General features: G+C 43.6%; 2 protein-coding genes and 1 pseudogene across 3 annotated transcripts; 2 read left to right on the forward strand and 1 right to left on the reverse strand.

Annotated features, from left to right (window-relative positions):
• Nucleotides 1–1146, reverse strand: LOC127760091 (uncharacterized). The gene is made up of 3 exons (XM_052284301.1): nt 1098–1146; nt 912–965; nt 1–798 (listed from the first exon to the last, which is right to left on the reverse strand). Exon 3 carries the CDS (start codon nt 762–764, stop codon nt 222–224), a length of 543 nt encoding a protein of 180 aa, XP_052140261.1. The 5' UTR covers nt 765–798; nt 912–965; nt 1098–1146; the 3' UTR covers nt 1–221.
• A 6122-nt stretch (nt 1147–7268) lies between these two features.
• On the forward strand, nt 7269–9923 carry LOC127759608 (uncharacterized). 2 transcript variants are annotated; one of them, XM_052284001.1, is made up of 9 exons: nt 7269–7623; nt 7903–7982; nt 8139–8367; nt 8481–8635; nt 8758–8803; nt 8900–8991; nt 9092–9188; nt 9316–9372; nt 9466–9923. In XM_052284001.1, the coding sequence occupies exons 1-9, from the start codon at nt 7483–7485 to the stop codon at nt 9592–9594; spliced, it is 1026 nt and encodes a 341-aa protein (XP_052139961.1). In that variant the 5' UTR covers nt 7269–7482; the 3' UTR covers nt 9595–9923. The 2 variants fall into 2 exon arrangements, with proteins under 2 accessions (XP_052139961.1, XP_052139962.1); XM_052284002.1 differs by having other exon boundaries at nt 7270–7623; nt 7906–7982.
• Nucleotides 9924–10496: 573 nt separating this feature from the next.
• On the forward strand, nt 10497–17094 carry LOC127784372 (probable ubiquitin-conjugating enzyme E2 23; annotated as a pseudogene).
• The last annotated feature ends 4896 nt before the right edge of the window (nt 17095–21990 follow it).

Raw genomic sequence — 21990 nt, forward strand, 5'->3', positions numbered from 1 at the left:
TTGAAGCCAAAATAGCCTAATTAACTGTTGAAATGGCCTATTTTCTTAGGCATGCCAAAATTTGGCTCCAAACAAAATAGACAATAAACACTATTGAAATTACCAAATATTGGTAAGGCCAATATAGGCCTCAAACCAAACCAACCCAAATAAACATTAGTGACAGCCCTAAAAAGGCCAAGAAAAAAATAATAAGCAAGAAAAAACCCATAACGGTCCGATCAAGATCGAACGGCCCCAGAAGCACAAACGCAACGCCCATTCTTCCTCTCCGTTTCCTGGATCAAACGGACGACTTCACCCAGCACAGCGGCGGGCTGGCAGGCGGCGCCATCCATGCCCACCAGCTGCGCCAGTGCATCGATCTTCCTCACGAATCTTTCGTCGCAGAAGAGCTCATCCAAGCTCGCCACCTCGTCCTCCTCGTCGTCGCCGGCCGTCTCCTCCTCATCCACCACCCCAACGCCCGACGTGCCTGCGTCCGACACGGTGTCGGGGTCGTCATCGTCGTCGCCGATTTGAGCAGCACGATCACAGAGCCCCATCGCCTTGTCAACCTGGTTAGCCGGGCGAGCTGAGACGATGGTGCTGCTGCCGCCGGCCCGCGATAACCGTGTCCGGTGAAGCGCCTGCAAGCCGACGACCTGACTGTCGTACGGTACGCCGGTGTGCTCCATGACCGGAGCTGGTGGGCAGAAGCATCTGAGGTGCGAGCCGGAGAGGTCGAAGAAGATGTACTGCGGCAACTGCACGGCACTCTCCATTCCTTCACGGCAGCTAATCCGTCACCTTAAACTACTAGAAAATTAAAAGGGATCGATAATGATAAGTCAGTATAAGATTGTTGCTGAAAGAAGAGGGCTATAACGTCCTCATGCAGAAATAATTTCATGACTAGAAGAGCTGATTACCTCTCTGTATCAGCGTCGTACTCCACCTATAACTACAATAATCTGATGAATCCCCTGAGTTTGTGCGTCAGAGTGTAAGGAGAGATTAAGATTTAAGAGGCCAAATGGCTATATATATACATGTCTGTCCCGTGCAAAGTGATGACTTAACTTAATTGGCAGCCAGTACGTAAACAATTATGTTACCTGTGATGGCACTGGAAAAAGCGTGAGAGGGAGTTCGGCTGGCGTGGCAGGTGAAACAACACTGAGGTTAAGGTGACAAGTAGTGTGCCAATAAATTACTAATGTAGAGGGGGTGCCTTTGCGAAAGGGGCAGCAAAGTGGGCAGGATACTACTGCGTGTAGCTTCCGGCAAACATGCTCCTCGTCAAGGGGCTTTCCGCTTGATTGGGACTCAAACTGGCACGAAAACAGGAGGTCCCACAGACAGGCCTTGATGAACACTCCTTTGGAAGTTACTCCATCCGTGATCATCATGACCGTGTATGACATGAATCTGCTCCAAAGCGTGCTCGGCGTTATGTTTGATATTTTGCTTACTAGGCAAGATATAGGTACATGCATCTTGTAATTCATGCCAAATGAACAATAAAATTAGTATTAGGTTCTAACATATTCGACATTTTCTTTTGGAAAAATGCATTTGGTGGAAAAGAAATTTTACGGTACTTGAGATTAGAAAGTATATGTAGGTTTCAAAATAGGGTAACTAGTATTTAGAGTACCAAATTTTACACTAAAATATGTTACCTCCTCGTATTATTTTAAGGATGCTAGTATTATTCTTCAATTATCATGTAAATACGGTTACTACAATGTTGTTACAATATAACTATAACTGGAGTGTAAATTTGATTTGGATATCAATACTAGCTGTAGATCAGTTCAGAGGACGACGTGAGAATGATGGCACGTGGCTGATCGTTTTCTTTTTTCGAACAACCAAACAGATTGGTCGGCGTTATATTGATAGAAGGGGTTATGTTACATAGCTGAAGGCTGAAAGAAAAAAAACTGTATAATTCTGGCTGCAAACAAGCTTGCAAGTCAGACCTTTCAACTTCTCATGGCAACAATCTTGTAATGTGCTTCACGTTAGCCATGCTCCAATGACCTAGCTCATCTTGGATGCAGTTGATTATTTCATAGGTTGTTGCCTCTTTTTCTCTGAAGAGGCAACAAACCTATCAACCGATCGCGTGAAAGATTGTGAATCGCTCTTCAAGTTATGACTGGGTATTAATTTTTAATGATTTAATTCTTGCCTGTTTTAGTGAGAGGTTTGGCACTCTTGGGCTCTGTCACAGTGACACTCTCTTGTCCAACTTCTATGCTTGCCACCGTCCATTCTTGGAGTTTCAATATATCAGCATTTTTAGTTATCTGTCTGTGTAATGATGGCGGATTGGTGCCTTTGGTGGAGAGTGCTATGCAGATGGGGCCAGGCCGGCATGCCGTGCCGGCCAACAGCGCAGTCCGATTTGTTGAGCAAAGCGCGGCCAGGAGGCTACAGATGCCTACATCGATCGTGGCCGTGATCCGGAATTCGGGGGCGCGCGTGCGCACGACCGCGCGCGGGCTATCTACGTAGTGCGCGCGTGCCCGGCAGCGGAGCCCGATCTCGATCTCGCGACCGCGCGCGTGGCCTCGTGCCGGCAAGGGATCGGAGCCCAGCCGCGCTTCGGCGGTTAACTTGTACGCACGCACACAAGCCTCCATAGCCTTGCTGCCGTCACGGCCACTGCACCGGATCGCGCTGGACCGACCCTTTGTGCCGGGCGCCTGCCACAAAGGGGGAGCCGACCGTCGACTGTATTGTCACGCCCGTGGCTGGTGGCCCCGTTCAGGGCCGGCTGTGCAGCCGGTCACGTGCCAGTTATTTTGAATAATGGGGGTTCGTTTAATTGAATTTTGTCAAATGCTATTCACCTTGTCTCCAGTACTCGCTTGATTAGTCGACGATTGTAGATTCAGAGCCTCCAATAGTTAGTTTGTTGATTTTCTTGGTCGATTAGATTTACCTTTTTAATCGCAACTATTTCTTTGTGCTTAATTACCTATTCACAATATTTAGATTGCATCTTATCTTGTTTTTGCAGTGTTATCTCGTTTGCATTGCGGGATAATCAACCACGTGTCATGGTTGGTATGACATCGTTTGTGGTGTAGCGATTGCACGGTGTTCTGGACTTAGTTCTGGTTAGTAGCCATGTCGCAAATGCCGCACTTGATCAAAGCGTTATCCTCTCACCAGAAGATCGGGCCACGAGAGTGTCATCACAATCTTGATAGATCGGACTAACCCAAAACAATATAAGATTGAAGGTAATAAACTAAAATATGAACAATTATATATCTTTTTGTATATAATGCGATATGCCAAGCATTTATTGAAACTTATTATTGCTCTATATAAATAAATAAACTAGTAGTGTGTGCGAGCTCTTCAATCAGTGTGTATACTTCATGTAAATGTAGGTCTTGTTACAGCATGTGCGTAAAAAGACATCATAGATAACAACTAATTCTCATAAAGTTCTTACAGTTCAAGGGAGGTTAATTACAACTGGAGCCTAGAGAGGAACTAGAAGGAAGAGGCTGCTTGAGCGAAAGCGAGTCAAAGACGGATCAAGCTTTTCTAGAAGAAATAGCTTCGGTGTGAATAGTAAAAGCACGCATTGATTGCTACTACGCATAATAATATTCTCGATCGAAGGGACAGAGGCGACGAGTGTCGAGAAGGGAAGGATTTTCAATCATTTAGCCACTCCATAGACTTTTAAGCTTAGTATGGAGTTGGCTGGATTAGATCCTAATTGTCCTTGAAGAAGAAGGCGGAAGACTTAAACCCTTTATTTCCTAATTTTTGGTTCGGCTCTCCTAAAGAATTGACTTCCAAGAGCCACATATTATACAATTTCTTTATGGGACTAGCTAGGGAGTTGTCGACAGCTTTTGAGGTCCAAAACTTTCAAATTTTTTTGACTACAGAATTTGTCATCAATGGTTATAGGGGAACAATCCACACTAGTACAAACCATGAATTTTAGTGTCCAAGCTGATTGAACAACAAGAAATTGGCCTACATGTAGAAGGGAAAAAGACTTTCAAATTCAAAAGTAATATGCGCTCCTAAAAAATTGCAAATCATAATTTTATACAATGTAACTACCCTATAACTATCGTGTAACTACTCTATAACTAGTGTGTAAGTGCTATGTAACTAGAGTGTAAGTGTTATGTAACTACTCTATAATTAAGATGTAAGTGATATATAATAAAAAAGAGTTATTGCTAATAAGAAGGTGCATGGCTTAGCTTAACGTGTGCATCATGTTCGATGACTGCCTTGCCCATGCGATTTTTTTTTATTCTGGGTGTATATGTTGCACGAATCCTAGAGCGCATCTAATGGCTAGAAAATCGAAAGTTTTCCAAACAAAGAACTGTCAACAGTTTTTTAGCAAAACCGTTTCTTTATTCGGATAGCGAGTCAACAAACAAATCCCTTTCATTAAATGATATGGAAATCGTTGTTTCACTTCTCGATAATGGTAGAACTCAAGACTCTATTTCCCTTGCGAAGGGGGCCTTGTATATAACTTGAAAAATATATCAGACATAACCAAGACAATATAAAACTGAAGATAATAAAAATAGCAGGCCAGTCGATTATGCTAAATATTGTAAGTTAACCGATATAGCAGATTAAATTATACTCCCTTTGTCCCATAATATAAGGGATTTTGGAGGTATGTGATACTTTATAAGACTACGAATTTGGATATCCTAAGAAGTGTCACATCCTTCCAAAATTTCTTATATTATTGGACGGAGGGATTAATAAGCAGATAACTCATCGACTTGAACATATCTTATTTAGCAAATTGTAACAAAAAAGATTGGACTAAACCAAGATAGTTCAAGATTAATTGTAAGCTTAATAGATTTAAACTAGCTGATTGATATTATTCAAAGCATTAATATATTGAATCTAGTTAAGACAACAAAGCAATCTAAAAGCAAAATTTACTTCGCGCCGTGCACGCCGGCCGGTGGCAGGATGCCGCTGGATCTCGCGGGACCCAAGAGGAACGCCGCCGGTGAGCTCGTCGGACCTTCAACGCCGCCTGCAGGACAGCGTCGCCCTAGCCTATCAGGTAGCACACGGAGAACGATACTACGCACGGCAAATACAGAGATTCGATCAGCGGAGGTGGAGCTTGACAGCACGCAAGTCGGGTCTTCTGGATCAAAGGAGGCGTCTGGTGATTCGAACGATGAGTCGTCCGACGCTCGTGGAGGTACACAAGTCGATGGGTCAAGGAAGTTTTCAGAGACCAAACCCATCACCGAGAGAGCTGAAGCTTCTACAGCCGCCTCAACCGAGAACTCCATGGCCGAGAGATCTGACGGCACAACAACTATATCAACCGAGTTACCTCAGCAGCAGCAGCCAGTACGTAGTCCCGGTGGTCGAGGCATGAGGCATCAGTAGTCCCACGTCAAGGCATGTCACGACGCGGACATGATGGACGTTGACTGTCCAACATCCTGGACGACGACGATGACCACGACCACGCCGGGGTCAAGGCACACGCCGACGCCATGCCTAAAGATACACAATCCACGCCCAGCTCAGCCGAGCGTCCCCGGCATATTAGGACGACCCAGCCAGGCAGCCATGGCCGGTGCAGGCGGCGGCACACCGGAGCACCACCACCATGACACACTGGGTGTCGACGGATCAAACCTCTCTTCCCGCTCCCGCTGCACGAGGCGGGCGTTCACCAAGTCGAGAAGACGGCGGCGGAGGACCACATGTCCAGGGATCGCATGATGATGCTCCTCGTCGGCGGCGAGGAGCGGTGGCCTCCGCCCCTCCCGCACGACGTCGAGGAGTACTACCAAGCGGTACGACACCACGGCCCCCTTTTAATTACAACGCACACCAACAATAACCAACAACAGTGAGCGTGTGAGTAATTTGTAGAGGGCCATGTGTGACAGTGTGAGTGTGGCTCGTACATTTTGTACAGGTCGACACCTGCATTGTGATGGGCCACGGCCTAGCTAGAAGCCCAAACAAGAGCTAGGCGGCGTTCTGAATTCTGATACGGAGGCTGTTTCAAGACTCCATCGTGGAGCAGATGTGGTGTTTCGGTTTCAGTTCGGAGGCAACGGAGGCAATCCGACTCGGTGAGGTTTGGTTTACCTAATGCGCGAGTGCCTCCTCTCTCTCTCTCTCTCTCCGTAGGCGCAGCTGATGCGGTCAAAGAGGGCCATCTTGGAGACGTGGAATTAGTGAGCAACCACTGTGCCAACTGCCACTGATGTAGTGGTGAATTAGCCCAACCCATCCGCCACACTTCCACCCGATTAAACGCGGGCACTGCTTAGCTGAGCTGATGATGCGTGCGTGTGGTTAATCTCCATAATCATTCGCCTTATCTCGCTTAAGGATCCTAAAGAAGAGGTCACGAGATAACAATGTGTTGACTCTAGCTAATTAATTAGTTAATTAATTAATCTATGTGAAACTTGCATGTTGTGCGGTTAAGACATGTTTTCTTGATGTCATTGCATTTCTTTTTACATTTAAGTAGTATGCTGAAGGCAACTGATGTGCGCGCTTTGGGGATTTTTTTAACATTTCCATCGCTACGAACCTGTAAACACGATCTTTCTTCTTCGCTTACTGCGTGCGCAGATATGCCCATCTATCTGGTTTTCTCTTGTGTATTTTTTTTGGTGTATCATGGTATTTTGTTCTAGTCTTCTACCTACAAGCAAATACAATGCATTTGGACGCATTTCTATGTGGTAAACACATTTTTATAGATATGTAGTAAATACTTTTTTTAGATTTGTGGTAGATAGACACTTTTTTTTTAGATATGTGGTAAACACTTTCTTTTTTCAGATATGTGGTAATTGGTAAACACTTTTCTGGATAATAAAAGGCGTTTTTTTAGATGTGGACTAAACATTTTCCTGGATTATTTTCTTTGTGGTCGATCGAGACACTACTTTATACTAGTTTGATGCTGCCTTAATTAAATGCTTAAACCTACATACATCTACAAGTCAAAAGGAACACGAGAAGAGAATCGCCATAAATTTAAAAAGTTTCTTTGTCTCCTTTTAAATTCATCAAGAGACACGTTTGCCTCCCGTATTTTCCCTCCAACAAGCAACGACCCTAACTACTGCTACACTCACCATAACGCTTCTGGTGAGAAAAAAGCGGCCACATGCACGAACTTCCCCTCCAAAAATGCCAAACCCAATACTAGAACCGTCTGGCCAAGACATGCACAAAAGAGAAAGGAAAAACAAATCAAAGTCAAGTCTGTTTATATATCCATGGCTACTGCTCCATGAGCTTCTGTTCCTGCATGGACGCATGCATCTCTCGTCAATCCGTCCATAAATCCAAGGAGTTGAGAACTTTGTGATCCCTTCCAACCGGTAGCCAAGGACCTGTAGGTTGTAACTATTTCCTCCGGAATTTGGGAGGGGTTTGGTTTACCTGTGCAAGAAGAGGAAGAAGAAGAAGAGGAGGAGGATGCAGGACGTTCCGTCTCCTCTCCCGGCATTGAGCACCGCCTACCAGCCTCTCCCGTCGCTGTACCTCGGGTTCTTGGCGATATGGGCGGCCTCCGGCTTCTCCTGGGCCTTCAGCTCCTGGAGGAGTCGGCATTTCCAGGTATTGTCCCTGCATTTGCCGTTCTGTTTGGCCCTGAATTCGGGTGGTATGTTTGGTGGCATGGTGCCCTTGTTCTTCAGTTCTATGCAGGGTAGTGTGTTTTGTTGCAGTTTTTTATTATGGTGTTTTAGAAGATTGATTATGGCTTCATCTGACTGACTGATCATTGCATTGGGACCTTAGAGCAACTTCTTCTAAACTGCCGGCAGTTATCAGTTTCAGAGTCATGTTTCAAGCGTTTGATTATGATAGTTCTTGAGCAATTTTGTTTCCCTGCAGCAGGTAAATAATCTTCAGTGGATCCTGGCTTTGGTGCCCTTGATCAAAGCCCTTCAAATGGCGCTATCATTTCTGTTCTGGTGAGCAATCTGAACTTAAGTTAACTTGACATCTTTGATCTCTGAATACTAGTGATCGGACTTCAAACAAGTCCCTGAAGCTGTTCAGACAAATCTTTTCTAGTACTAAATTTTTATGGGATAGACAAAGTACTGAAATTATAGGTGGATGTGCAGGTACTCGTGTGTGCACCTTCAGACATGCTCGCTGTGGATGTCATTTGGCGTGTATGTGACAGGGATTCTCTTCCAGACGGCTTCCTTCGTTTCGTTCATGCTCATATCACATGGTTACTGCATCATGTGCGAGCGCCTCTCGATCAGGGAGAGGCGAATAACTGCTGGTTTGGGATGCCTTCTCTACCTCAGCCTGATCGGTTACAAAGCTGCAGTTCCTTACTTCACAGTAAGACCTCACTGGACTTATTTTTTAAAAAAATATTTTTTGAACGGGCTTATCAGGCTTCTAGAATTAGTCATGAGTACGGCATATTATGAGATTTCCCATGTTTGGTGCAGGTGTTTCTTCTGATCAACTACTTCATGTCATTTTACATCATATTTCGCCGCACATCCCAAAACCTCATGGTTCTAAGAGAACAGCTGAATTTCATAGAGGAAGAAGACATCCATTCACTGCACGGCGCACTGAACACAAAGTACACAATGTTCAAGTAAGAAATTTTACTCCACTCTGTATTTCCTATCTTCCTGATCATCATATTCTTGAAAACATTTTAGTACCAAAACTCCAAGAAATTGTCATGTGCTTATCCATCTCTTTTCCCCTTTTCAGGAGATTTCAAGGTACAATGCAGGTTGCGGTGGTGGCATTCATCATGGTATGACTTAATGCATACGTATGGCATTGTGTTCTGGTATGATTTGTTTGGTTTGGCAGCGCTCCTGAATTCTGATAGTGCCATCTGTGCCTTCAGGTGTACATGAGGGCTGATGATACACCAGATAACTACTGGTTTCGCGTATTGGTGCGTGAATGGGTACAGTTTTGCATATTCATGTATATTGGGTGAGTCAAAATCATTTCTTAATATAGATTGAAGAAAGTAATGCAAAACAGCCAAATGAGATCAAAGCGGATGTGATTCAGTTCTTGTTCCCATTTTTAGGTGGAATTTCAGGATACCTGAAGCATCACTCCATCTTCCAGTTGTACCCCTTATGAAATCTACTTGGGAGATTGCTATGCCTCCTATTTACAGTGTGGTACGTTCAGTAACATGCTCTAAACTTACACAATCTATAATCTTTGCTACTTAGTAGTATTTCTTTAATATTTTCTAATCTGCACAAGTATGAAAATTTCCCATGCTGTCAATGTGACGACACACAGGAAATGGATGCAGCCGATTTCAAAGGCCTCGTATCAGACCACTGGCATGTCGGAGTGGTATGCACAACTGCACTACCAAAACCACTGATTCTTGCTGCTCTACTGTACTAGTACCAAACTCAGTGAGTCTAACACATTGTGTCATTGCAGAGAACTTCTCATACCAACTCAAGTTGTCCTTCACAGCCATTGCTAGTGCTAGTTCAGAATCCTAGTCCAAAGGTTTCCACTGCTGCCACAGCTTCGAGGTTACAGTTGAACAAGAACAACCAAGTTTAATTTTGAAACCAAGACGCAGAAGATCGCATCGACCAGTTGATTCGGAAGTGGTCGGCATGACATTGTTGTGCTGTACAGTGAAATACAGGGGGAAAAAGTTTCACCCCTTTTTGGTTTCTGTTAATATTTCATAGGAAAGAGCACGTAACATGTAGATTTGCAGACAAGGGGGTATTTGCTATTCAGCAATTGTACCACCATTTACAGCTCAGAGTTTTTTTTCTAAAGAAAAAGAAAACACGTGAATTTCTTCCTGTAAAAAGAAAGGAGAATGTGTGCTTAACACTTATCAGCAACAATCTCGTCTGAAGGGAGCGAGATAGTTAAGAAAAGGCAAAGCAATCGTGTTACTAATCATTTGTCAGTTGCAAAGCTTGAGTTATAGGAGTAACTTACAATGTTTTGCTTAAGATTGTGTGTGTTTTATAGGAATAAGTCCACTTCGACTCCTTTAAAAGTGACCTGGATCTAATCCATGACCCTAAACCGCAAAACCGGATATCTCGACCCCCGAACTATCGAAACCGGTGCATTTTGACTCCCTTCGTAGTTTTGGAGGGTGGTTTCGCTGACGTGGTGGTGTTGACTAGTCTGTGGAATTACATGGCGCTTAGGTGGTATTTGAATTAAAAACGTATACGTGGGACCCGTTTGTCATTCACACACATTAAAAAACTGTGGGGCCCACTGACATATGGGCCCCACATGTCATCCTCTCTCTTTCTTCTTCCTCCCCTCTTCCTCCCTTCTCTTTCTCTCTTTCTCTTCTCTCCCCTTCGGCCGGCCGCAGGGTGCACGGGCTGGAGCGGCGGCGGCAGCGGCGGCTGATACTTGGTAAGAACCGATTCGATCGCCAAATTCCGCCGGAGCTAACGAACTGCACGTCGCTGCAGTTCTTGGACATGAGCACCAACGCGTTCGGCGGCAACATGCAGGAGATTCTTGGCAAGTTCGTGACATTGAGATACCTCGTGTTGCATCACAACAACTACACCGGCAGAATCGTCTCCTTCGGCGTGCTCCGGTTGCCGCTGTTCGCCAGGCTCAACCTCAGCTTCAACCAGTTCTACGGCGAGCTCCCTCTCGAGGTGGCCGACATGAAGAGCCTCAAGTATCCGATGCTCCTGGCGAATAACTTCTCCGGTGGGATTCCCGCGACCTACCCGCCGTTCAACTTCGTGTACACGGTGATGACGCGGGAGAATTGCCATAGCATATGGGATCGTCTTCTCCCTCATCATCGCCGGCACGGTCGTGTTCATCATGGCCAACCTGCGAGCGAGGTTTTCGGTGGACCAGGACTCGGACCCCGAGTCGCTCTCCTGTGAGAACCCCAAGTGCGGCGGCGGCGGCGGCAAGTGCAGCGCGTTCCATATGTCGGCTACGTCGTCGTCGTCGCCGTCGTCCGGATGCTCGTCGTCATGCGTGACCGGGTGCTCGCACCTCCTCCCGCCTCGATCGCGCTACTCCACCGCCGCATGGGGCAGCCTCCACGCCGCACACTCTAGCGCCCACCCGCCAGCCCGCCCGCCAGCCCTCCCGCCTGCCGCCGCCGCTCTGGCTCCCGCCCGCTGTCGTTGCCCCTGCCTGTCGATTGCTCCACGAGAGAGAAGGTGAAGAGAAAAGGGGGAGAGAAAGAGAGAGAAGGGAGATAGAGCGAGGAGGAAGAAGAAGATAGAGAGGATGATATGTGGGCCCCATAATATTTTTCTGTGTGAATCACCGATGGGTTCTATAGATTTTTTTTAATTCTAATGCCACGTGGGACGAAGACTAGGTCAACATTGCCACGTTAGCGCTACATCAGCAAAACCGCCCTCCAAAACCGCAGAGGGAGTCAAATTGCACTGGTTTTAATAGTTCGGGGAGTCGTCCTATCCGGTTTTACGGTTGAGGGTTACGGATTATATTTGGGTCACTTTTAAGAGAGTCAAGGTGGACTTCCGTGTTTTATACCTTTTGCAAGGCCCTAATCCTTGCCCATCCCATGGGCCATGGGCAAAGCCCAAGGTTTTGACCTAATTTCCCGGCCCATTCTCGAGGGTGTATAGCAATTTAAACTAATCTTCTGGCAGGATGGTTGCAAGCCTGCAGTTTAAACTTTGCTAAAAGAAATATTATATGTTCGTTTTTGGGTATATACATTTAGGCAATATATAAGGGATGAGAAAAATGAAGAATCTTTCACAAGAATGGAAAAATAAATATGTAAAAAATATCTTCTATTGTTCCAGTTAGGGGTGGGCATTCGGTTAGACCAACAATTTCAATTGTTCTTCTTCTCATTGTTCCATTTTCAATTTCAGTCAATTATGCCCACCACTATTCTAGTTTATCATGTGAACTTTCATGAGAATTGTGCATATAACAATATAAAACATGAAAAAGTTCAAATAGCCCCACAAACTTTACTTGAAAGTCTGCCTAACATGCTGAATTATTAAACTATATATCGAGTCACATGGTGCTAATGAACCCCTTGAAAGGTTTTGTTGGTTGGTTTTGCTTACATGGTGTGTTGACTTAATGGTTTTGCCATGTTGACTCAATGATTTTACCACACTGGCAAGCTGCTTGTACCTAAATCAAAATAAGAAAAATATGTCAGGAGCAAAGATTGCTAGGATGTTGCTTTATCTAAACTCATTGGTCATTCTTTTTTAAAGTCATATATGCTCGTCTTTTGTTTTCTTATTTGCCTAGTGGTCTATAGGGTAATATGACATGAAAAAACATTGAGTCAGCTTGCCACGCAGGGAAAACGACTTAACAAAACCGCTCAGAGCGAAATTTGGATCAAACAAGAGTTGGAGGGGCCAGACTAACATACAGACAATCAATTAAAGTTAGGGGGTATTTAGACTTGGTCCATTGAAACAATATGCCAAACAGGGTGGATGTTAATTAGTGCTAAGTATTGAAACTAAATTGCTAATATTGAACTTTCTAAGTCAAAGCATGGCACTATAAAAAATCACAAAAGCAAAAGGGTAAAATACGAAACAAAACATGTGAACCACGTGTCGCTGAACCTAACCTGCACAACTCCCACTGCCACGCGTACCACACATGGCATGCATCAGCCCGGTCCCCATAAGCCATTCTTATGTCAGCCATGAGTTCATCTCCCTATACCAAAAGGCTTGGGTTGTTTTTGAAAAGAAGTAACGTAAGAATTTAAGGCTCGTCTGACCTATTTTCCCCTTCGCGTTCTCCATTTTGTTGTGAAATATCCCCCCTTTGCCCATAGAATTACACCCAGACGCCACGAAACCATGCCATCCCCTCGCCTGTACCCCCTTCCACGGCGGAGGGTTCTTCCAAGTGAGTACGCCGGCTTCCTCGGGCCGCATATCGTGTTGTTTTTTTGTTGTCTTTCGGTCTTTTGGTGCATTTGCGTTTGGGGCAAATTCTAATGCGTTATTTGTTTCGGATTTGGTTTTGGATGCAGGAATTCCCCCACCAAAGGAAGCTTATCATTGGGGGATCTTGATGCTGTCGAGGTGTTGCCGGCATCGGCGACTGCTGGATGGAGTTCTGCTCGCCAAAAAGGAAAATGGAGCCAGGTGATGCTGAAGATCCCCTTTTGTTTTAGAATTTTTTTTCCAGCGCACCTTAGGATCATATGTTACTTTTGATCGAATTAATCACAATATATTATATTACACATGGTAGTATGGGTAAGAGGATTTCCAACATGGTAAAATTGTAATTGAAATGTGTGGAGATTGGGGGTGAATTAACATGTCATATGTCACGTTAAAATAGATGCATGTTGAAAACTATCCTACCGAAAGCCCCAAACAATGTCACAAATATCCTTTGTTTAAAAAATGTCATAAGTACAAGTGGAAATAAATGGTTAGATTTAGATCATAGTACCATACTATCAAGTGTATTAGAAAGTACTTTGTCCATGTTGTAAGGCTTAGGGATGTCTCACTCAACAAAGAAAACCTTAGACATGCATGTGGTTTGTTGAGAAGTCACTATGGGTTGCAATTATTATGTTTGTCTTCCAATCAAATATTCATGTTCGCATATCTAAATCATGTATGCATGGGAGTTCTAATTATAGCTTGGAGCTAGTTTTTTCCCCTTATAACCGTACTATTAGCTTTTGTGGTGATCAACATTTTTTTTGGGGGCTGCTATATAACGGAATCCCGTTTTCGAACGGGATGATCCCGAGTAGGTATCAGGTGTGATACCTATCAAGTATCAAACGATTCTACACAACAGGATGATCCCGAGTAGGTATCAGGTGTAATACCTATCAGGTATTAGACGATTCTATACACGTTTTAGGTGATACTTGAAAATATCATGTGATACTTATCAGGTATCATGCGATTTCTATCACGTATCGCGTGATACTCGCGAGGTATCATGTGAAACCTGTCGGGTACCAGACAATTTCAACCACGTATCACGTGATACTCACGAGGTATCATGCGATACCTGTCATGTATTAGACGATTTCTACCACGTATCGCGTGATACTCGCGAGGTATCATGTGATACTTGTCAGGTATAAGACGATTTCTACCATGTATCGCGTGATACTTACGAGGTATCAGATGATACCTACAAGGTATCAGGTGATTCCTACTTAGATATAGCTGGGCATCCCGTTGGGGGAGGAGCACCCCAACACGCGCGGTCGGCCCCCTACAGCCGTCCCTTGTAGACGAGGACGGCGGCGGCAGGGGACGAGCGCGGCGACAGCGGCGGTAGCGGGGGACGGGTGCGGCGGCGGGGGGGGGGGGGGGGGGGGGGGACAACAACGGCGGCAGTGGGGGATGGGCGCAGCAGTGGCGGCGGATGGGCGCGGAGCGGCGGGGGACGGCGACGGCGGCGGGTGAGCAGGCTTGGTGCGTGTATGGATAAGAATCGCGTTGTGGAGGAGGAGCTATCCCGTTGGGGGACGGTATCCCGTCCCCTAGCATTCCCCTTTTTTGGTGGTTGTGTTTGGTTTGATTTTACATTAGAATGTAAACATGCAACAAAACCTTTGATAAACATTTGCATATCTAGTAAATAGAAACAAAAAATGTAGCCCAATGCTATAACATTTTACAGGGAGTGACTTGACTTTTAACCAACCACAAATCCCGACATAAACATATATAAATGGCCTTCACACAATTTAATATTTGGATGTGTAATTTTGGAAGTGTGATGCTATTTACCTTTTACATTTTCCTTGTTCTCTTGAGTGTTCTTAGTGATTTTCTCCCAACATCTATGGAAATAGTTCTTCCAAACATATTTTTTTGGGTACAATTTTAATTAGAATTTAAATAGTACATGTAATGTGATTCCTCTTTTTATGGCTTTACCTTATTATACACTTACCCTAAAAGTTATTGTATTTCTTAGAAAATAAATGTTATTGTATTTTAACTAAACATTTTATGTTTAGTTAGTGCAATGTTTTGTAACTTTATTGTTGTGTCCTATCTAGCCTTATAAAATGTTATGTAGGGTTAGTTATGCTTGAATATACATTATGTGTGTTACACTTTTTTCTGTGTGTTTTTATGTTGTGCACAATTTTAATGCTACATATTGAATCAAAAGGTTGTTTCCCATTTGCTAATTGAACTTGGTGTTGATGATTCCGATGGATGTAAGATCATTGATGGAAAAAAACATATAATTAAAATAGTTAAGACATTTTTTATTTCACCAATGAATCACATGGGTGAATTATGTTGAGCACTTCAATTTTGGAGCCACCCATTGTTTATTACACCATACAAACGATTAATATTTGTTTTTGCATCTGGTAATTTTAGAGTGGTTCCACTAAGGATGTTGCTGGCCCAAGTTCTATTGCATTGAAAAATGTTGATCCATCGGATGGAGTAGGAGCTTTCCCTAAAGCTATGTCACTTGCCGATTACCTCGAGCTGGAGGGAAGCGATATCAACTTAAACATAAATACATATTATTACTTGGTTGCACTTGGTGAGGGAGGTATTGTTGTAGAGGGACAAACTTCTGCTGAGAAGCCACACCAGCATAAATAGATGAAGCATGTGGACCCTAAAATTGATGAAAAATACGTGGAATTTAAGCAATTTGATATTGTAGGTGATCACTCTGATCACTTCTATTCGAACCCAAGAGAAAGGAAGGTTCAAGTAGTTAATGAGGTAGATATTTGTGCTTTCTGGTATGCTTTACATGTACATTCATATCCTTAATTTTAATATGTATTCTCATTTATTTGCAGCCTGGGAAGGACTGGGTGAAGCGGATTCAACATGAATGGAAAGTCCTAGAGAAAGATTTGCCAGGTTGGTAGCGAATGTCTCTTTTATGCTTTAGTTTTCTATGGATACACAACTGATAAATTATCTTCTTTTTTTCATATTATTGTTCTTTAGTTTCTTCGTTTGTGCATGCACACTAGATGCTATGGTTTCATGTCCTAATTGAAACTCCTTCCAAATTATACAGATAATATATATGTAAGAGTTTATGAGGATAGGTTGGAGCTGCTTAGAGCAGTCATTATTGGACCATCAGGCACTCCTTACCATGACGGGCTATTCTTTTTTGATGTTTATTTCCCTCCCCAATATCCTAGAAACCCTCCGGTAAGGGTTTGTTATGTCATATGCATACATATTGTCTTGATATTCCCTCTTTTGTTCTAAGCATTAATTTCAAGATGTGTGAGACATATATTTGACCATTCTTTCAGCTAGTGATCTATCACTCTGGAGGTCTGCGGCTTAATCCAAATCTCTATGCCTGTGGGAAAGTCTGTCTCAGTTTGTTAAACACATGGCCTGGTGATGGATGTGAGAAGTGGAACCCATCCAATTCAACGCTACAAGTCCTAGTCTCCATTCAAGCCTTGGTATTAAATGCAAAACCTTATTTTTATGAACCTGGTTTCGAAAGTTATGCTAATACACCTCGGGCAAAGAAGAAGTCTATAGCTTATAATCATGAGACTTTTCTGTTGTCCTGCAAAACAATGTTGTATTCTCTTCGCAATCCACCAAAGGTATGAAAAATCTATAATTTTCTTTTATGTAGTATTTTCTAATATCCGTGGGTATATTTATCATTTATTTTATTTTTTTTGACATAACCATATTTTTACTATCATCTTTTGTGATGACAAAAGTGGGTGGCAAACCTATTGTGATTTATTTTCTTTTGCAATGAGCAATTATTTATATAAACTTGGTACTTGCAAACATAATCCGATTGCAACTTCCGCAACATTTTGACGACTTCATTATTGGTCATTTTCACAAATATGGGCATAGTATCCTCATAGGATGCAATGCCTATATGGATGGTGCCCAGGTTGGAAGCATTATAGGAGGGGTGAAGGCTATTGACAAAGGCAACAAAGGCTGCTCAACAAAGTTTAAGGGTTCATTGAAGAAATTATTTGAGGAACTTATGATGGAATTCATTGGTATAGGTGTTGATTGTCATGAATTCATGATAGACACCACATTGAAGCTCTAAGAATAAAAATAACTGATGATATTGTCAATTTTGGTTTTCTTGGCATGGATGTAGAATTATTGATTCTATCCTCAAAACTCAAAGTGAAGGTCATAAGGCCTGCAATAGATATGGACCTATAGTCCATATTTCTATTGGTAGATTGCATGAACATATATTTGTTTTGCTATTTTCAAGACATATGTTGCACATGTGGCTTTTATTTCACCATCCATGTAAGAATTAGTGATGTTACCCAGATTGTTGGGTAATGCAAGTAGGCTAGCTTGATCTTGTTAACTTATGCCTATCATGAGTTGGTAGTTCTATTATTTAATAAGTGCAACATGAAAGACTTATTCCTAACAATTCTCTTTCACTCTATAGTTCAGGTTAACAGTGTTGCTTGCGTTGGCTAGAAAACTCATTTAGCAATTGCAGACAACATTGGCTTCACTTGAGCGGTAGGCCTCGTTGATTGTTGTGGCATAGGACTCATGCATCCCTACACAATTTGTAGAAAGCTAGATGGCTTAGATGTGCCATTTCACCTTGCAAAGCCATCAATGATTCACTCTTCAAATGACATGCATTAGATCATATCTAACCTATAAACTAGTGATATTCACCCCCAATCCACAAATCATTATTGTCCACCTCAGTCTAGAGTTTGAAGGCCCAACATCAACACCCTCCTGAATGGCTGACTGTGCCTTGTCCTATCACCATGCCACATTGTCTGCTCCCTCCCCTCCTTGAGTATTTCACCAACTATGGTTCTATTGATGGATTATTTACTCCTAAGTTGTAGATTAGTTAGATGAAACATGCCTTATATGGTTCCCTACATGCACATGAGCAAATGACTAAAATACCTTGAGCCTATGGGTACCCCTAGGTAAAGTCCAAGGGAAACAATGCAATTTCCGTGTATATATGAATAAAAGGGGCACTCCAAGGGGGTTAGAGCCCATGGACTCTCATTTTTTCCATCATCTCTCTTCCTCTCCTCTATGCCATCATGTATTTAAGCTAGGGATGGCAACGGGGTTGTACCCGCGGGTATTGCCATCCTGTCCCCGCCCCCAAACTGAAAAAAAGCTCCTGTCTCCATCCCCATCCCCGTAGACGGGGGATGATTTCTCCCCGTCCCCGTCCCCATCCCCGTCCCCATGCGGGTACGGACCACACACCGGGTCCCCACACTCGACATTGAAATCTTAGAAACTAAGAGTAGTATGGTAGCATCAAACACAAGTGGATGAAAGATGAAAACAACACTCAACAAACAAGAACAATAATGGTTCATGACAACAAGAACTTAAGCCAAACTTACAAGAGTGGATCATCAAACACTCAAACAAATAGCATGATTGCAGGAGGAGGCTTTCGCCGGAAGGTGTCAACAGTGGAGCTGAAGTGAGGCCGGTTGGGGGCTTGAGGTTGTACTTGGGGGATGCGAGGTCGGCGTGGAGCTGGGCCCGCTGGAGATGCCGACAATGGCGAACTGGGCGTGGATGGGGCGGTGCGTCGAGGAGGACAGGAGCGCGTGGGGTCGAGGGAGGTCGAGGCCTCGAGCCTGCGGCGGTGGGCGCACTAACGACAATCGGTGACGTCTAGGTGGCGGCGGCGGGCGTACCCGCTGTGAGCGGCAGCGACGTTGGCTGGTGGTGCCCCGACGACCGTAGATCTGAGAGAGAGAGAGAGAGAGAGAGAGAGAGAGAGAGAGAGAGAGCGACCGTGAGAGACTAAGAGGGGAGGGGGACTAGAGAGGTTGACCACTTGCCCTAGGGTTTTCAGGATGCTTATATACCAAGCTGCGAATTGGTCCTCTAAGTGGGCTATTTCTTGCTTATATGTGATATGCTAAGAAGAATACATCTATTTGCTCGGCCCCCATGGGGATTCAAGGCTAGGGACATGTAGAACGGCCCCATCCCCGGCCCACTCGATGGGGGATGTTTTTGGCTGTTTTTACCCTCGTGGGGGATGACTTCACCCCGTTAGTAGACCCTAATGGAGGAATTCCCTGTTGGGGAACAGGTGTCGGGGCCTCATTGCCATCCCTAATTCAAGCTTAGGTTCCCCCATGAAGGAGGGAGCCCTTACCATGTTGTGGGTATTGTTCGCGAAGTTCCGACATGTTGCATGATAATAGTTAGTCAGAAGTATGGAGTGTTGGATGACTGACGAAACACAGTCATCATCCCAAGACCTATCGTTGTTGCCTTCATCCCTTAAATGGAGGCAACACTAGTACACCTGATTGGCAGCATGAATGGGATGGAGGTTAGAGGCGAGAGGTGTTTGTTGTTTTTAATATTTTCATTTCTTCTTCTTCTTCTTCAGAATTTCATGTGCTTTCCGTCTATTTTTTATTTTTTGCGGTACTTAAAGTCCCAATTTAGTCTGCCTTTTGCTTTACTCGATCTGCTTTTTTGTTAACTTTTTTTCTTTTGACCTACATTGTTGTCCACTATTTTAAGTATATACTCTCACAACACTAAAATATAGTAAGCTAGTACTGGATTAGATACATTGCAGTACTCATGTTCAAATTCATAGTACCATGATATGTTAAATTTATGATTGGGTTACTATATTTTAAGACAGATGGAGTATTTAGTTTCAGAAGAACTGTGGAGTCTGGCACAACCTAATTTTGTGTAGGATTCCTATAACTAAAATTTTGGTGATAAAAGTTTGATGATGCTCTTACTAAAAATAACCGATACTCAACGTCCTCAAGTAGATATCAATGGAGGACACATCCCTACCTCTTGTCTTAGAATTTTCTTTTTTTAAAAGAATTTATTGCTTTTAGTCTATTTTTATTTCATGCAGTCTTTAAAATCTCTATTTAATTTACCTTTTGCTTTACTTGATCTACTTAATTTTTTATTTTATTTCGTTGATCCACTTAACAATCAACATTTTAATGTATATACCCCATTAGTACTAAATTATAGTAAGCTAGTATTGGACTAAAAACATTGTAGTATTATTAGATATGTGAACATATGGAGTGGTCCGTTTGGTAGGGTTCTAACTTCTAAATTTAACTATAAATCTCTAGTTTATTTTACGAGAGCACTCTTGCCATCTTCATTTCTCTTTTGGATAGAGCTAAAACTGTTTGGTTGGGTTTCAGTTCTAAAAGAGATGAAGTTGAAGCTAAAGCTGTGCCAAACGGACCTAATTTCGTATAAGTATCCCACTCCGGTGCTTTCTACTTGTAGTAGAAATTAATCCGAACCGTTGATCGTATTTAATCGTAGGGTTGAGATCTAGTTCTACTCCCACCAGATTTTATAGGAGTAGAAATATGGAGGGGTATATTTGTCCAGAGGTCAAAATTCGAGTATGGATATTATCGTAATTTGTCTTTTATCGAACTCTTCACCCTCTCTCTATCCTATCCTAATCGACGATGTCATTCCCCATCATCCCTCTCCGTCGCCAGTTCCCCTCCCTCCATCCCCGACTCCGTCGCCGTCCATCTCCCTTGTCGCCTCCAGCGCCATCGGCATCTCCTTCCTCTCCAGCGCTGTCGCCTCCCCCGGCCTCACCGCCTTCTCCGCCTCCTCCGTCACCATCCGTCTTCCCTGCCCGTGTCGCCTTCTCTGCCCCCCTTCGTCGCCGTCCGCCTCCCCCGCCCTCGCCGCCTCCGTCGCCTCCTCCATCACCGTCCGTCTCCCCCGGCCGCGTCGCCTTCTCCGCGCCCCTCCTTCGCCGTCCGTCTCCCCCGCCCTCGCCGCCTTCTCCGCTCCCTCTGTCGCCATCCGTCTTCTGGCTTATTTATGCTCAAGTGGATGGAGCACTGGAATGGGGATCGGCTGGACAAAGGTTTTACACAGGAACGAATTGATGGGTTTAGAAGGAAGCGATAGTGGCAGTCTGATAGTTCACTCTTGTCAATGATATAAGATGACAGATGAGTAGTTAGATATTTAGATGATTTTAATCAAACTCTGGTATGGGATGTTTTTAATGAGTAGTTAGACTTTTTTTTTTGTTGTTCTTATTTATGACAATTGCAATCAACATACTGTTGCACTTAAAGCTCTGATGCCCATCCAACCTGGTCTGGTTCTGTGATATGTCAAGGCAGAAAAGAAGTTCTTGAGATATGTCAGAATATTTGTCCAAGGCAATCAGGCTAAACAGAACTGAGGGCAGCAATAATCTTCTGTTATTTGTCAAACAGCAGAGTTCTGGAGATAGGACGGAATCAGAAATCATCATGGATATATTTTCCTGGTCCATAAAGCAAAGCTACAGAATGGGGATTTCAGACCTTCAATGATCATCATGTCAGTGTCATCTGACTCTCAGGAATTGGCAAATAGCCATTCATGGATAGAGCAACACAGGAGTAGCTATGGCGTCGCACTCGCGACAGGAACAGATCGATCACACGAGTTAATTTAAAAGGAGAGGTTACATCGTTTTAAAATTATTCGCAACAATTCGTTGACAAAAAGAATTTTGTAGAACCAAGGCTAATCACTAGCAGGCTATTACATTGTAGGACCCCCAAGCCATGTACAAAAAGAATCTGGAAAAGAATAGTTCATTAGCTAGGTCTTTTGTTGTCCTGTCGGCAATTGAATCTGTACATGCTGTTGTATAGGTTAGTGACTTGAGAGATTCAAGTGCCCCATTTGTTGAATATGTAGGAAGATCTAGACTTGGCAAAACATCCCGAAAAAATACTTGATGTATTGCAGCTGTATCTTGATCATTCTCGTGTGTAGAACAGCACATAAGCAGCAGGTGTCTTTATACTGTCTTCAGTTATAGGTCTCACGCACTCATCATCAAACTTGTACCATCCCTTCCCTTCTTCATGCTGCAGAAACCAACCAGCCTTGCTCGTTATCAAGACATTGAAAAAGATAGTCTCAAGCTTATTTC

Source organism: Oryza glaberrima, chromosome 1 (assembly GCF_000147395.1).
Source record: "Oryza glaberrima chromosome 1, OglaRS2, whole genome shotgun sequence".
In the NCBI taxonomy this organism is placed as follows: Eukaryota; Viridiplantae; Streptophyta; class Magnoliopsida; order Poales; family Poaceae; genus Oryza; species Oryza glaberrima.

Bases quoted from the DNA above. Each gene is read 5' to 3' on its own strand.
- LOC127760091 (XM_052284301.1), bottom strand. From the start codon at position 764: ATGGAGAGTGCCGTGCAGTTGCCGCAGTACATCTTCTTCGACCTCTCC.
- LOC127759608 (XM_052284001.1), top strand. From the start codon at position 7,483: ATGCAGGACGTTCCGTCTCCTCTCCCGGCATTGAGCACCGCCTACCAG. The intron at 7,983-8,138 runs GTGAGCAATCTG...GTGGATGTGCAG, and splicing joins GCGCTATCATTTCTGTTCTG to GTACTCGTGTGTGCACCTTC. The intron at 9,373-9,465 runs GTATGCACAACT...GTGTCATTGCAG, and splicing joins ACCACTGGCATGTCGGAGTG to AGAACTTCTCATACCAACTC.